General features: G+C 38.1%; 1 protein-coding gene across 1 annotated transcript; it reads right to left on the bottom strand.

Moving 5' to 3' along the window:
* Positions 1-11,472: 11,472 nt before the first annotated feature.
* Positions 11,473-14,689, bottom strand: LOC100135998 (VHSV-induced protein-6). The gene is given in 7 exon segments (NM_001124335.1): positions 11,473-11,585; positions 11,682-11,774; positions 11,920-11,978; positions 12,071-12,248; positions 12,642-12,784; positions 13,563-13,630; positions 14,363-14,689. Coding segments are annotated over 7 exon segments (717 nt in total). The 5' UTR covers positions 14,494-14,689; the 3' UTR covers positions 11,473-11,540.
* Positions 14,690-16,497: the final 1,808 nt, after the last annotated feature.

Here is a 16,497-nt window from a genome sequence, read left to right as displayed (position 1 = left end):
TTTCCTCCTCGAGTGCGCCAGGAGGCGCTCGGTGAGTGGGGGGGTACTGTCATGTATTGTCATGTTGTGTCTTTCTGTCCTTTCCTTTCACCCTGTCTCCCTCTGCTGGTCGTACTAGGTTACCGTTTCTGTCCCTCTTTCCCCCAGCTGTTCCTTGTCTTCTCTGACTACCTCATTCACCCCTTTTCCCACCTGTTCCCTTTTTCCCTCTGATTAGGTCCCTATATCTCTCTCTGTTTCTGCTCCTGTCTTTGTCGGATTCTTGTTTGTGTGTCTCATGCCTGAACCAGACTATCATCGTGTTTGCTGCAACCTTGTCCTGTCCTGTCGGAATCTACCTGTCCATCTGAGCCCACATGTGTTCATCATTAAAGAAACTCTGTTTGTTAATTCGCTTTTGGGTCCTCATTCACGCACCTGACACTCGGACGATTACGTCGGCAGACCAGTCGTGATGGATCCGCGGGGCTCCGTGTCGGCAGTAAACGGTCCAGGCCAATTGGCAAAAGAGATATTGTATCCCAAGAATTGGCTGGTGGACCTCTTCGGCTAGCCGGGAGATGGGTCTAGTTCGAGGCTAGCTCAAGGCTAACTGGTTCTTGCTTCAGGACAGAGACGTTAGTCAGGAGTAGCCACTCGGATTGCAGCTAGCTAGCTGCGGTGATCTGGTGTAAAGCTTCAGAGCTTGCGGTAGGAATCCGGAGATTCCTACCGATCCGTACCACATTGGGTGAGGCGGGTTGCAGGAGAGTATATTCAGTCCGTAGATGGAAAGTGAGATTAAAATATATATGAAAAAAACGAGGGGAAAAAACGATAGTGGGACAAGGCAAAACACACTTCCGACTGTTACGCCATCTTGGAAGTAAATGATAGTCCCACTAAGCACGAACCAGATTGGATGGCGTATCGCTGCAGAATGCTGTGGTAGTCATGCTGGTTAAGTGTGCCCAGAATTATAAACACAGACAGTGTCTCACAAAGACATGTCGGTTGGAACCAAAAATCTCAAATGTGGACTCATTAGACCAAAGGACAGATTTCCACCGGTCTAATGTCCATTGCTCGTGTTTCTTGGCCCAAGCAAGTCTATTATTCTTATTGGTGTCCTTTAGTAGTGGTTTCTTTGCAGCAATTTGACCATGAAGACCAGATTCATGCAGTCTCCTCTGAACAGTTGATGTTGAGATGTGTCTGTTACTTGAACTCTGTGAAGCAATTATTTGGGCTGCAATCCCGAGGTGCAGTTAACTCTAATGAACTTATCCTCTGCAGCAGAGGTAACTGTGGGTCTTCCTTCCTGTGGCAGTCCTCGTGAGAGCAGTTTCATTATGGCGCATGATGTTTTTTGCGACTGCACTTGAAGAAACTTTCAAAGTTCTTGAAATGATCCGGATAGACTGACCTTCATCTCTTAAAGTAGTGATGGACTGTCATTTCTCTTTGCTTATTTGAGCATAATATGGACTTGGTCTGTTACCAAATAGGGTCATCTTCTGTATACCACCCTACCTTGTCACAATACAATTCATTGGCTCAAACACATTAAGAAGGAAAGAAATTCCACAAATTAACTTTTAACAAGACACACATGTTAATTGAAATGCATTCCAGGTAATACCTCATGAAGCTGGTTGAGGGAATGTCAAGAGTGTGCAAAGCTGTCATCAAGGCAAAGGGTGGCTACTTTGAAGAATCTCAAATATAAAATATATATTTTGATTTGTTTATTACTTTTTTGGTTACTACATGATTCCATATGTGTTATTTCATAGTTCTGATGTCTTCACTATTATTCTACAATATAGAAAATAGTAAAAATAAATTAAAACCCTTGAATGAGTAGGTGTGTCCAAACTTTTGACTGGTAGTATAGGTAATCACTGGAACGTTTTATATGCGTTTTTTTATAATCATTGTCTAGCCTACCTTGTAACAGGTGTAATTGACTAGTCTGGCTAGGTTCACCAAGTGTCCAGTAGAGGGCGCCGCTATTCCAGGAATCCACTGAGGTGGATTTGACATTTGACATTTTGTTGCAGACTGTGAAGATGACCTATTGCTTAATAAAATATGTTGCGATGTAAACTGGCATTAACAGGTTAGAGCGAGAAAGTGTAGGCTATATAGAAATTATTAGGCTGAAATTGTATAAACATTCAACTAAATAATGAGGATTTCCATTATCTTAATCGAGGTGTAAATTACATCTCACATTCCAGTGTTCGAATTTGTAGCCTAAACAAGGCTGCATGGAATTTCTGTTAACGTGACTCTGTGCAACCAATGGCGATGTCCACTGTAGGTATAATGCTGGGAGCCACTTGTGGATTTGACAGCTCTAATGCAGTTCTACCTCAGACACCACCAAAACAGCCTAAATGTGGATGTCGGCTAAAGCGGACCCGATTGACTAGAGCCCTTAATCTGATCTTCCTTTCCTGTCAATTCTGTAACACATGCTATCTTCCTTTCCTGTCAATGCTGTAACACATGCTAGGCCTAGCCTATATATACAGTGCCTTGCGAAAGTTTTCGGCCCCCTTGAACTTTGCGACCTTTTGCCACATTTCAGGCTTCAAACATAAAGATATAAAACTGTATTTTTTTGTGAAGAATCAACAACAAGTGGGACACAATCATGAAGTGGAACGACATTTATTGGATATTTCAAACTTTTTTAACAAATCAAAAACTGAAAAATTGGGCGTGCAAAATTATTCAGCCCCTTTACTTTCAGTGCAGCAAACTCTCTCCAGAAGTTCAGTGAGGATCTCTGAATGATCCAATGTTGACCTAAATGACTAATGATGATAAATACAATCCACCTGTGTGTAATCAAGTCTCCGTATAAATGCACCTGCACTGTGATAGTCTCAGAGGTCCGTTAAAAGCGCAGAGAGCATCATGAAGAACAAGGAACACACAAGGCAGGTCCGAGATACTGTTGTGAAGAAGTTTAAAGCCGGATTTGGATACAAAAAGATTTCCCAAGCTTTAAACATCCCAAGGAGCACTGTGCAAGCGATAATATTGAAATGGAAGGAGTATCAGACCACTGCAAATCTACCAAGACCTGGCCGTCCCTCTAAACTTTCAGCTCATACAAGGAGAAGACTGATCAGAGATGCAGCCAAGAGGCCCATGATCACTCTGGATGAACTGCAGAGATCTACAGCTGAGGTGGGAGACTCTGTCCATAGGACAACAATCAGTCGTATATTGCACAAATCTGGCCTTTATGGAAGAGTGGCAAGAAGAAAGACATTTCTTAAAGATATCCATAAAAAGTGTTGTTTAAAGTTTGCCACAAGCCACCTGGGAGACACACCAAACATGTGGAAGAAGGTGCTCTGGTCAGATGAAACCAAAATTGAACTTTTTGGCAACAATGCAAAACGTTATGTTTGGCGTAAAAGCAACACAGCTGAACACACCATGCCCACTGTCAAACATGGTGGTGGCAGCATCATGGTTTGGGCCTGCTTTTCTTCAGCAGGGACAGGGAAGATGGTTAAAATTGATGGGAAGATGGATGGAGCCAAATACAGGACCATTCTGGAAGGAAACCTGATGGAGTCTGCAAAAGACCTGAGACTGGGACGGAGATTTGTCTTCCAACAAGACAATGATCCAAAACATAAAGCAAAATCTACAATGGAATGGTTCAAAAATAAACATATCCAGGTGTTAGAATGTCAAAGTCCAGACCTGAATCCAATCGAGAATCTGTGGAAAGAACTGAAAACTGCTGTTCACAAATGCTCTCCATCCAACCTCACTGAGCTCGAGCTGTTTTGCAAGGAGGAATGGGAAAAAATGTCAGTCTCTCGATGTGCAAAACTGATAGAGACATACCCCAAGCGACTTACAGCTGTAATCGCAGCAAAAGGTGGCGCTACAAAGTATTAACTTAAGGGGGCTGAATAATTTTGCACGCCCAATTTTTCAGTTTTTGATTTGTTAAAAAATTTGAAATATCCAATAAATGTCGTTCCACTTCATGATTGTGTCCCACTTGTTGTTGATTCTTCACAAAAAAATACAGTTTTATATCTTTATGTTTGAAGCCTGAAATGTGGCAAAAGGTCGCAAAGTTCAAGGGGGCCGAATACTTTCGCAAGGCACTGTACATTCAGGTCAACAATAGAGATATTTTCATTGTCATGGGCTAGCTTATATCAACACCATTTTCAACCTGGTCTCAGAGCATTTCCTAGACTCCGAGACACTCCATTTAGTATGATATGTTTCCTATGGTTGCATAATATGGTTACATAAGGCATTAATGAAAGTAGGGTGGTTGGTCAGGCGTGTAACGCAACAGTCTAGCAACCCAAAGGTTGCAAGTTCAAATCTCATCACGGACAACTTTAGCTACTTTTCAACCACTTACTACTTTTTAGCTACTTTGCAACTACTTAGCATGTTAGCTAACCATGCTCTAACCCTAATCTTAACACGTTTAGCTAACCCTTACCCTAACCTTAACTATTTAACCCAACTCCTAAACTTAACCCTATCCTTACGGAACTTTAGTGTAGCATACACTTCAAATATTTATTAGGCCTACTCTAATTGTGGTTTTGTTGTGAATCGAAGAGAAGGCAACATGTAGTAAATGAATCATATGAAAGGAGCTTCTTGGAGTTAGTCAGACCTAAACACAGACTATTAGGAGAGGCCTAATAGAGAGCAATAGTAATGGCGTCTTTTTGTAGGCACTATCTCCACCATGGTTCGTTGGACAAAGTCTATGTGAAAAGGAATCATGGTTTTCTAGGGTTTTTGGATAAACATAGGAAACAAGGTCTGTGGTAAATTGAATTGCTAGGCATTTATCTAAAACAAAACATGAAAGGCTTCATATTTCATAAAGGTCATGTTAACTGACTGATATTATCTCATAGAACATTTATTTTATGATTTTGGGGCGTTTATCCCACAACCATATTCTTTGCCCATTAATTTTCCCCATAGGAATGACTGAACGAAACAGAGGTAATTAATTTGCGGTTTTTAGGACTACAAACTGGCAAGCTCTATACAGAAATATTAGTCACTACAATGATTATAGGCAAAATTATACTGAACAAAAATATAAACGCAAACATGTAAAGTGTCGGTCCCATGTTTCATGGGATGAAATAAAAGATCCCTGTAATTTTCCATACACACGAAAAGCTTATTTCTCTCAAATTTTTGGCACAAATTTGTTTACATCCCTGTTAGTGAGCACTTTGTCCTTTGCCAAGATAATCCATCCACCTGACAGGTGTGGCATATCAAGAAGCTGATTAAACAGCATGATCATTACACAGGTGCTCCTTGTGCTGGGGACAATAAAAGGTCACTCTAAAATGTGCAGTTTTGTCACACAACACAATGCCACAGATGTCTCAAGTTTTGAGGGAGCGTGCAATTGGCATGCTGACTGCAGGAATGTCCACCAGATCTGTTGCCAGATAATTGAATGTTAATTTCTCTACCATAAGCAGCCTCTAACATAGTTTTAGAGAATTTGGCCCCACAACCACAGACCACGAGTAACCACACCAGCCCTCCACATCCGGCTTCTTCACCTGTGGGATCATCTGAGACCAGCCACCCGGACATCTGATGAAACTGAGGAGTATTTCTGTCTCTAATAAAGCCCTTATGTGGGGAAAAACTATTCTGATTGGCTGGGCCTGACTCCCCAGTGGGTGGGCCTATGCCCTCCCAGGTCCACCCATGGCTTTGCCCCTGCCCAGTTATGTCAAATCCATAGATTAGGGCCTAATGAATTTATTTCAATTGAATGATTTCCTTATATGAACTGTTGAAATTGTTCCATGTTCCATTTATATTTTTGTTCAATGTACTTAATTGTACAATATTTTATAATCGTCTACCTCGTCACATTAAGCTATTTCACTCGAGGACCATCAGTGGAGTAGATCAAAGATAAAAAAGGATCTAGCCCTGAATGAGATTCGAATCCAGCCGACCTCTAACACCGTGGGGTAGACCACTTTAGTGGATCACTGCAACCTCTCCAGGCTAGCTGTAGGCTAGTTGGTAAATTACTGCTCCGTTTTGTTCCATTTGCTTCCGTTTAAGAATCATTTTTCAACAAAATCGGTGGAATGAATGCACCCCTGATCAAGCATAAACACAGTTCATTTTCATAGCAGCCACGTTGTATTCCTTCTGGCATCTATGTGCTGTCCTCCTCTCACCTCTTCCCTTCACTTGTGGACTTCAATGCACAACACATCAGCTGTATGTGACCAGGCAAAAAACTTTCCAAGCCAAACCGTGACACACAGCCTACATCATTGTCACCATATTAGTTTAAGTAACATCATAGTAAGCATAACTAATGCCTTAGTAAACCCGCTACAATCATGCAGTAACGTTACATTGTACAGTCAGTAAGCAATTACACCGGCGGGCCCTGGTGGCAATACATTTGTGAAAACCAAAAGCTTACCTTGCCTTGGAAGAGTTCCAGTGTTATAGCCAGCTAGCTGTTTGAGCAGGGTGTTTCAGTAGGTTAAACTATCTAGCTGCATTTGCTCGCTAAGTAAGTGAAACTTAAACATTTTATTTTTAATGAAATCACTTTCTCTATTTCTCTCTGGCTTCTCCTTCATTTTAGAAGAAATGCATTTGTTAAAATCTGTTCAAATATTGTCTTTCTCTCTCTTTGAGTCAAGTACGCACCACATGTTATGCATTGCAATGCTAGCTGTAGCTTATGCTTTCAGTACTAGATTAATTATGTGATCCTTCGATTGGGTGGACAACATGTCAGTTCATGCTGCAAGAACTCTGATAGGTTGGAGGACATCCTCCGGAAGTTGTCATAATTCATGTGTAAGTCTATGGAAGGGAGGGAGAACCATGAACCCCCTAGGTTTTGTATTGAAGTCAATATACCCAGAGGAGGACGGAAGCTAGCTGTCCTCCGGTTACACCATGGTGCTACCCTACAGAGTGCTGTTGAGGATACTGTAGACCTTCTTGGAAAAATAGTGTGTTTTAATAAATTATTTGGTGACGTGATTATATCTAGTATAGTTTTATCTAAAAATGATAACTTTTTAAATGGTCCTCCACTGAGGAGCCTCCACTGCTACATATGTATCTAATATAGCCTATACCAGGGGCGCAACTTTGGTTTTAGAAGTGGAGGGGGACATAATTATAAATAGTTTCTTATCCACTAGGATAAACACTCCAAACACCTTAGCCGCCCGCACGGAGGCGTCCGCATGGTCCTAAAGCACACCGTTGCCTCGTTTTGTATCACATTCCAATTACAAAACTGGGGGGGACAAAAATGCAATTTCAGAATGTGGGGGAGACATGTCTCCCGTCCCCAGTGAAAGTTGCGCCACTGGCCTATACTAAATTAGTGATGATTATGTATGTAGCAGTGCCAGTAGCCTATGTGGCGGTCTGCATTTTTACATTGAATACATAGTTTTCACAAATAGCCTACCGCAAACATTGTCGAATTGAAGTATACCATACAGAGTTACATATGCATTAATAGGTTATATAGCATAAGGAGAACACTATCTGATGTGAATGAATGTAGGCTATAGCTATATTATAGAGTTCCTATAGTACATAAAATGCTAACCAGAGAGTTAGATGACTTTTTCAAATATAAATAAATCACAATCTGATACTGATACAGTCAAGTGTCTTCCTACGTTAATTTAAGACTGTAGCGTGGGCTCAAATCTGGACTCATGATAAACTTATTTAAAATAACTGCAATACTGCCATCTGTAGGATGATAACGAGAGTGCAAACTACAATCCTACTGTACACTTTATGTTCTTCTTCCTCCAATCAAATAACACATGTGACAAAGTAGATGATTATAAAAAATACATATAAAATATTGTAATATGTGTACACGTCCATGTAATATAGTCCATGTAATATAGTCCACGTAATATAGTCCATGTAATATAGTCCACGTAATATAGTCCATGTAATATAGTCCATGTAATATAGTCCATGTAATATAGTCCATGTAATATAGTCCACGTAATATAGTCCATGTAATATAGTCCACGTAATATAGTCCACGTAATATAGTCTATGTAATATAGTCCACGTAATATAGTCTATGTAATATAGTCCACGTAATATAGTCTATGTAATATAGTCCACGTAATATAGTCTATGTAATATAGTCCACGTAATATAGTCCATGTAATATAGTCCATGTAATATAGTCTATGTAATATAGTCCACGTAATATAGTCTATGTAATATAGTCCATGTAATATAGTCCATGTAATATAGTCCATGTAATATAGTCCACGTAATATAGTCCATGTAATATAGTCCATGTAATATAGTCCATGTAATATAGTCCACGTAATATAGTCTATGTAATATAGTCCACGTAATATAGTCTATGTAATATAGTCCATGTAATATAGTCCATGTAATATAGTCTATGTAATATAGTCCACGTAATATAGTCTATGTAATATAGTCCATGTAATATAGTCCATGTAATATAGTCCATGTAATATAGTCCACGTAATATAGTCCATGTAATATAGTCCATGTAATATAGTCCACGTAATATAGTCCATGTAATATAGTCTATGTAATATAGTCCACGTAATATAGTCTATGTAATATAGTCCATGTAATATAGTCCACGTAATATAGTCTATGTAATATAGTCCACATAATATAGTCCATGTAATATAGTCTATGAAATATAGTCCACGTAATATAGTCTATGTAATATAGTCCATGTAATATAGTCCACGTAATATAGTCTACGTAATATAGTCTATGTAATATAGTCCATGTAATATAGTCCATGTAATATAGTCTATGTAATATAGTCCACGTAATATAGTCTATGTAATATAGTCCATGTAATATAGTCCATGTAATATAGTCTATGTAATATAGTCCACGTAATATAGTCTATGTAATATAGTCCATGTAATATAGTCCACGTAATATAGTCCATGTAATATAGTCCATGTAATATAGTCCATGTAATATAGTCCATGTAATATAGTCTATGTAATATAGTCCACGTAATATAGTCCACGTAATATAGTCTATGTAATATAGTCCATGTAATATAGTCCATGTAATATAGTCCACGTAATATAGTCCACGTAATATAGTCCATGTAATATAGTCCATGTAATATAGTCTATGTAATATAGTCCATGTAATATAGTCCACGTAATATAGTCCACGTAATTTGTCTATGTAATATAGTCCATGTAATATAGTCCACGTAATATAGTCCATGTAATATAGTCCACGTAATATAGTCTATGTAATATAGTCCACGTAATATAGTCTATGTAATATAGTCCATGTAATATAGTCTATGTAATATAGTCCATGTAATATAGTCCACGTAATATAGTCCACGTAATTTGTCTATGTAATATAGTCCACGTAATATAGTCCATGTAATATAGTCCACGTAATATAGTCTATGTAATATAGTCCACGTAATATAGTCTATGTAATATAGTCCACGTAATATAGTCTATGTAATATAGTCCATGCAATATAGTCTATGTAATATAGTCCATGTAATATAGTCCACGTAATATAGTCCACGGAATTTGTCTATGTAATATAGTCCATGTAATATAGTCCACGTAATATAGTCTATGTAATATAGTCCACGTAATATAGTCTATGTAATATAGTCCACGTAATATAGTCCACGTAATATAGTCTATGTAATATAGTCCATGTAATATAGTCCATGTAATATAGTCTATGTAATATAGTCTATGTAATATAGTCCACGTAATATAGTCTATGTAATAGAGTCCATGTAATATAGTCCACGTAATATAGTCTATGTAATATAGTCCACGTAATATAGTCTATGTAATATAGTCCATGTAATATAGTCTATGTAATATAGTCCACGTAATATAGTCTATGTAATATAGTCTATGTAATATAGTCCACGTAATATAGTCTATGTAATATAGTCCACGTAATATAGTCTATGTAATATAGTCCACGTAATATAGTCTATGTAATATAGTCCACGTAATATAGTCTATGTAATATAGTCCACGTAATATAGTCTATGTAATATAGTCTATGTAATATAGTCCACGTAATATAGTCTATGTAATAGAGTCTATGTAATATAGTCCACGTAATATAGTCTATGTAATATAGTCCATGTAATATAGTCTATGTAATATAGTCCACGTAATATAGTCCACGTACTATAGTCCATGTAATATAGTCCATGTAATATAGTCCATGTAATATAGTCCACGTAATATAGTCTATGTAATAGAGTCTATGTAATATAGTCCACGTAATATAGTCTATGTAATATAGTCCATGTAATATAGTCCATGTAATATAGTCCACGTAATATAGTCTATGTAATATAGTCCACGTAATATAGTCTATGTAATATAGTCCATGTAATATAGCTTATGTAATATGATTATTAGGCCATAGCAGTATGTTTGTCTGCAAGGCTGAAGAAAGAGGTATCTCCTTATTAAATGAATTCACAATCTTCCTTTTCAGAGTGAGAGTTGAACCCTTGCCACAAATCTACACAGAGAGCAATTTGACCAGTCAGTCAAACACTCGTGATGTAGTTTCTTTGATTATCCGTAAGCGCTGTTGTACTTCTGTTAAGTGCGCTTCCATGAACAAGTGTTGGAACACGTCCAACTACATCAACAATTTTAATTGGCTGATAGGGAATGTCCTACAGGAAACTATCACAGCCACCTGGTGAGGTTAGCATAGTGCAAAATGTGCAAAGTTACTGTATGTAATGGGAACAGCTAATATGTAGCCTTTGATCACTTGCCACTATGTCAGAGATTTTAATTGGCTGATGCTTCAACTTAACCTTGAACTTCAACTTTTTCTAATGTTCACAAGTATGGCCTGTAGAGTTTATGCAGTTTAGCCTGAAAAATAAATAACATATTTTGCCTAAAGATATGTGGTCGTCATTTTATTCAAACACTGTTTGTGTTTTGTGTTTGGAACAGAAATACTTCACACATACAGTAGCCCTGTATGTATTCTGAGTTACTTTATTACAATGGTATACCATAGATATGCCTCAATACCCTGAGAAACAAGAGTTCTTCTTGAGCAAAATACCTAACTAGAACAATATTTACATAGTAATATCAAACGATTAACCTTGGAGTAGGTAAGTATGCCTCTTATCCATTTACTGGTGATGCGTGAAATGTATTTTCTATATTAACTTGATCTTGTGATTTTCTTGCGCAATACTGACCTTTGTCCCACCAGATGATGAACAATGGGTTAACTCTTTCATTAACCCAACAACTGGTCACAGGATGTGTTTTGTTTTGTGGTTAACCGTTAAGGCTGGGGTTATGTTGCAATGGATACAGTATAAAGAAATACATCATACCATTCAGATAATCTCATATACATTTGCTTTGTAAAAGTAGGAAAAAAAATACACTTTATTTTGTAAATATTCAGATTAAAAGGTTCAAATCAATGCTTCATCAGGAATAGTCCACAAACTGTGTTCTCAGCTTCAGAGTAAACTTCTGTAAGAAACAAGACAAAGAGAAATAACTCAAATAAAGAAGAAGAAAAGGAAAATCATTCTCACCACAATGACAGAGCGGTGACTGAAAACTCACTTTAAAGTCGTGGATGTAGGTGAAGAAGAACAAGATGAAGCTGAAGGCCACGATCCACTCACTCACAGCACTCACCAGATGGAACACATTGTCCTGTAATGACAGGGAGAGTCGGATAGAGACTGATATTGTCACGTATAGATTCTCTGGCCTATGAAGACTATATAGATCCAGAATATCGTCCATCTTTGTTGTTTATGTGAGTGGTGTTCTTGGTAAAGATGTGCTCATACTGTACCTCGTCTTCTGTTTTTCTATGCAGTGTGGTTTGTGTCACAAAGATAGCACAGACAACAGCTGAATGGTAAATGAAGGAGATATTTTCTTTGATAAAACAATGATCATTCATGATTAAAATCGATCAGGGTTACTATTGTTTTCAAGGATACTGGGGAAAACTGCCAGGAAGGCTATGGTTGCCATTCCTGTGCGCACACGACACAAGGCCAAGGAACATCCATAGGGGAAGGCCTTATAGGATATGATGGACTGGAGGATGGTGTACAACACACCAGAAACGAAGAAGAGTATTGCACCTGCATCATGAACTGCCGTAATCGTTGTCTCCTGGGGAAAAAGAACACGCCAGAGAGATCATGTATTGAATATCACACTGTCACTTAATGGTACAAAACCCCTCCATCTTCTCACTAAAGTGGTGACAACCCACTGGGCAAAAACTGGTTGAATCAATGTTGTTTACATATAATTTTAACAAAGAAATTCAATGTGATGATATTGAATAAACATGGAAAACTGATTGGATTTCACCCAACTTTTATCTTAAATCTAATTACATCCTACTGGGCACACACTGGTTGAATCAAAGTTGAATAGGCTAATTGAATTGACGTCTGTGCCGTGACATTTTTTTGTTGAATTGACGTTAATTGACAACTCAGCCAAATGTGAATCAAAATTAGTTGTTGAACTGACGTTTGTGCCTTCGTGGCAACCTACCTGGAAGGTAGCGACAAAACACATCCCCAAACAAGAAAGCATTCCAATCCAGAAAGCAGCCTGGTTCAGTGCTGGGGGCACACCACCCGCCTTCTCATTGAGCTTCTCCACAAACTTGTATCTGGCATACATGGTGGCCATACCTGTAGAGGATTTGGCATGGCATATGGAGTGAATGTTTTTATTAGCACTTTTCACATTTAGACAGTATATGCTCACAGTAGACTATTGTAGGCCTATGTGAAATCTGCTGCAATATTTATTTATTTGCACCTTAAAACAGAGGTAACAAAGAAAGACAAATATAGTGAAGTGAAATGTAATACTCAGTCAAATGCAATATCATATCATTTATCGCAGCCCTGTCTAACCATGCATTTTAGCTTTCATTTTCTAAAAAATGGGAAGTGTGAATAAAGCTCTTGGCACTGTCTCTGACCTGGAAAAACCCATAGAGTTTCTTACAGGAATAGTTCATCCAAATTACAAAATAACAAAATAACCCTGTAAGCAGTCTATGGACAAGCTATGACAGCAAATTATGCTTTGGTTTAGTTTCCCTAGCACGGTTTCCACATGCTAACATTTTAGCATTTGTGGCACAAATCCCATTTAAATCATGGGACCAATATCAACATTTTTTTTGTCCAAATCATCCAAAAGTATCTCAAATTAAGTGTGAAGCTCAACAAAGTCAAATAGATGATTTGAACATGATGCACGAAAAAATGCTAACATCATCCCATGACATTAGCATGTAGAAACATTGCCAGGGAAACTAAACCAAAGCATGGATTGCTGTCATATATGGTTCATTGACTGCTTAAAGGGTAAGGAAACCAAATATATAATTTGGGTGAACTATCCCTTTACACTAAGACAAAACGCTCTTTCATTGTTTTAGTGTCTTTCTGTGCTCACCTGCAAATGCAGTGATGACGGTCATCAAGCCAAAGACACAGCTCTCTGGGGGTTCAGCCCCAGTGTCACTAAAGAAAGAATAGTTCAGGGTTAATGTGTGTATTAATGCCATGTCTGGAAGTAATTTTAAATCATCTGGATTTAATTTAAACAATACATTATATTAAAAATTATTATACACATTAAAGTATAACAGAACAGAAAGTGATACAATTTGTTATTTAATGAAATCAAAAAATGTAATCAAAGCAAAATCATACCACTGGCATAATCTATTAACCAAATAGATAATTGCATTTCAAATGTAAAATCATACCATTTGATGACAAACAAATAATCTACGGGACATATTACTGAATAGAGGGCTTTAATTGTTTGAATAGAGCGCTAATTAGTTAAACCCTTATTGCTTATCTATGCCTATTAATGTTGAGTTTGCATATGTGTTAAATGTCTATCTGCTCAATAAATAAGCTGTTTAAATGTCAAGTGAGGTCACACACCGGACATTAAGTAGTTCACAGGCCTCTACGCTGTAGACTACACAGCTGGGAACCAGCCAAGTACAGCGTTCAACTGTGGTGGGGAAAACGAAACTGATTTATTTTTGTTGCAAGAATGCGATATGATTTACGTTAATATCGCCGGTTTTGATGATTAGAAGTAAAGAAACATTATTACCATTACCCACACTGATTTAAATAATAAGAAGTAAATGTTATTATAACGGTTTAATGAAGAACGGCAAGTTCGTGGAAAATAAAAATGCTCAGGCTGCTGATAAATAATTATAATCTTACCTTATATACGGGAAGATAACATCCACATCATGCTCGAACAATGCAATTAGGTAGGAAACAATAAACGTGCTAGATGACATGATTACCAAAGAAATTGGTAAAAAGCATATTCCCTCCATGAACCAAAGCATTTTGTCAGCAATAAGGAAAAGTTACCACGCAGACAGACCGAACTAAGTGCAATAAAATAAAGAATAAATACGTTGCAGAATACTGACAGGTAAAATCCCTCTGTCAATATTCCTCAGAGTTGAGATTTGAAGTAGGATTATAATTTGGCTAATCGGCCACCTAAAAAGTGACATCCCTCACTGAAAACTATACCGTAAATTTATATTTTGCAGTCACGTGGTACAGACAGTATTGAATTTCATTCATGTTGAGTGTGGGCTGACTTCGGTACCTCGTCCCATCATTTCCGCATGTAACAGGAACTAAGACGCAAAGCTTTACATAAAATGGCTATACATCCTCTTCTGAACCTAAATGTATTTCTTAATTTCTAATTTCATTGTTTATTATTCATTCTAATCTGTGTTGTAGGCCTGCAGAGGGATGCAACCATTCTACACTGAGTATACAAAACATTAAGGACACCTGCTGTTTCCATGAACATTGACTGACCAGGTGAATCCAGGTGAAAGCTATGATCCCCTATTGATGTCACTTGTTAAATCCACTTCAATAAGTGTATATGATGGGGAGGACACGGGTTAAAGATGGATGTTTTAGCATTTAGACGATTAAGGCATCAATTGTGTTTGGGTGCCATTCAGAGGGTGAATGGGCAAGACAAAATATTGTGTCTTTGAACTGGATATGGTAGTAGGTGCCAGGCGCACCAGTTTGAGTCAAGAACTGCAACGCTGCTGGGTGTTTCACACTCAACAGTTTTCCGTGTGTGTCAAGAATGGGCCACCACCCAAAGGACATCCAGCCGACTTGACACAACTGTGGGAAGCAATGGAGTCAAAATGGGCCAACATCCCTGTGGAACGTTTTCATCACCTTGTCAAATCAAATCAAATTGTATTGGTCACATATACATATTTAGCAGATGTTATTATGGGTGTAGCAAAATGCTTGTGTTCCTTGCTCCAACAGTGCAGTAATATCTAACTATACACAACAATACAGACAAATCTACAAGTAAATGAATGGAATTACGACATTTTGAAATATTAGGACGAGCAATGTCGGAGTCCGGAGTGTAGACATTATGGACAGTATGTGGAGAGAACATGTAGTATATCTGAAGAATATGTGGATAGAATAGTATCTGTACAGCACTAGTTGAATAGGATGGCCTTGACTAGAATACAGTATATACAGTACATATGAAATGGGTAGAACAGTATGTAAACGTTATTAAAGTGATTAGTGTTCCATTATTAAAGTGAACAGTATTCCATTATTAAAGTGATTAGTGTTCCATTATTAAAGTGAACAGTGTTCCATTATTAAAGTGAACAGTGTTCCATTATTAAAGTGAACAGTGTTCCATTATTAAAGTGAACAGTATTCCATTATTAAAGTGAACAGCATTCCATTATTAAAGTGACCAGTGTTCCATGTCTATGTACATAGGGCCGCAACCTCTAAGGTGCAGAGTTGAGTAATTGGGTGGTAGCCAGCTAGTTACAGTGACTAAGTTCAGGCCAGGGTACTGGGTGGAGGCCAGCTTGTGATGGTTATTTAACAGTCTGATGGCCTTGAGATAGAAGCTGTGTTTCATTCTCTCAGTCCCAGCTTTGATGCACCTGTACTGAACTCGCTGGATGATAGCGGGGTGAACAGACCATGTCTTGGGTGGCTGAGGTCCTTAATGATCTTCTTGGCCTTTGTGTTGTTGACATAGAATCAGCAGCATACCCTCCTGCATCCCACAGCTGGCTTGCCTCTGAAGCGAAGAAGGGTTGGTCCTGAATGGGAGACCAGATGCTGCTTGAAGTGGTGTTGGAGGGCCAGTAGGATGCACTCTTTCCTTTGTCTAAACAATATTCCAATGCCAGGTGTCCTGGCTCTCTGTGGTCGCTAAATTCTCATCTCTAGCCCTCATACCATCATGGCCACCTAATCAATTTTAATTGGCTCATCCATCCCCCCTCCTCTCCCCTGTATAGGACACACCGCGC

The sequence above is a fragment of the Oncorhynchus mykiss genome, chromosome 15 (assembly GCF_013265735.2).
Source record: "Oncorhynchus mykiss isolate Arlee chromosome 15, USDA_OmykA_1.1, whole genome shotgun sequence".
NCBI classification, from domain to species: domain Eukaryota; kingdom Metazoa; phylum Chordata; class Actinopteri; order Salmoniformes; family Salmonidae; genus Oncorhynchus; species Oncorhynchus mykiss.
Note: the sequence above shows the minus strand (reverse complement) of the source record. Positions and strands in the feature narration are given on the sequence as shown.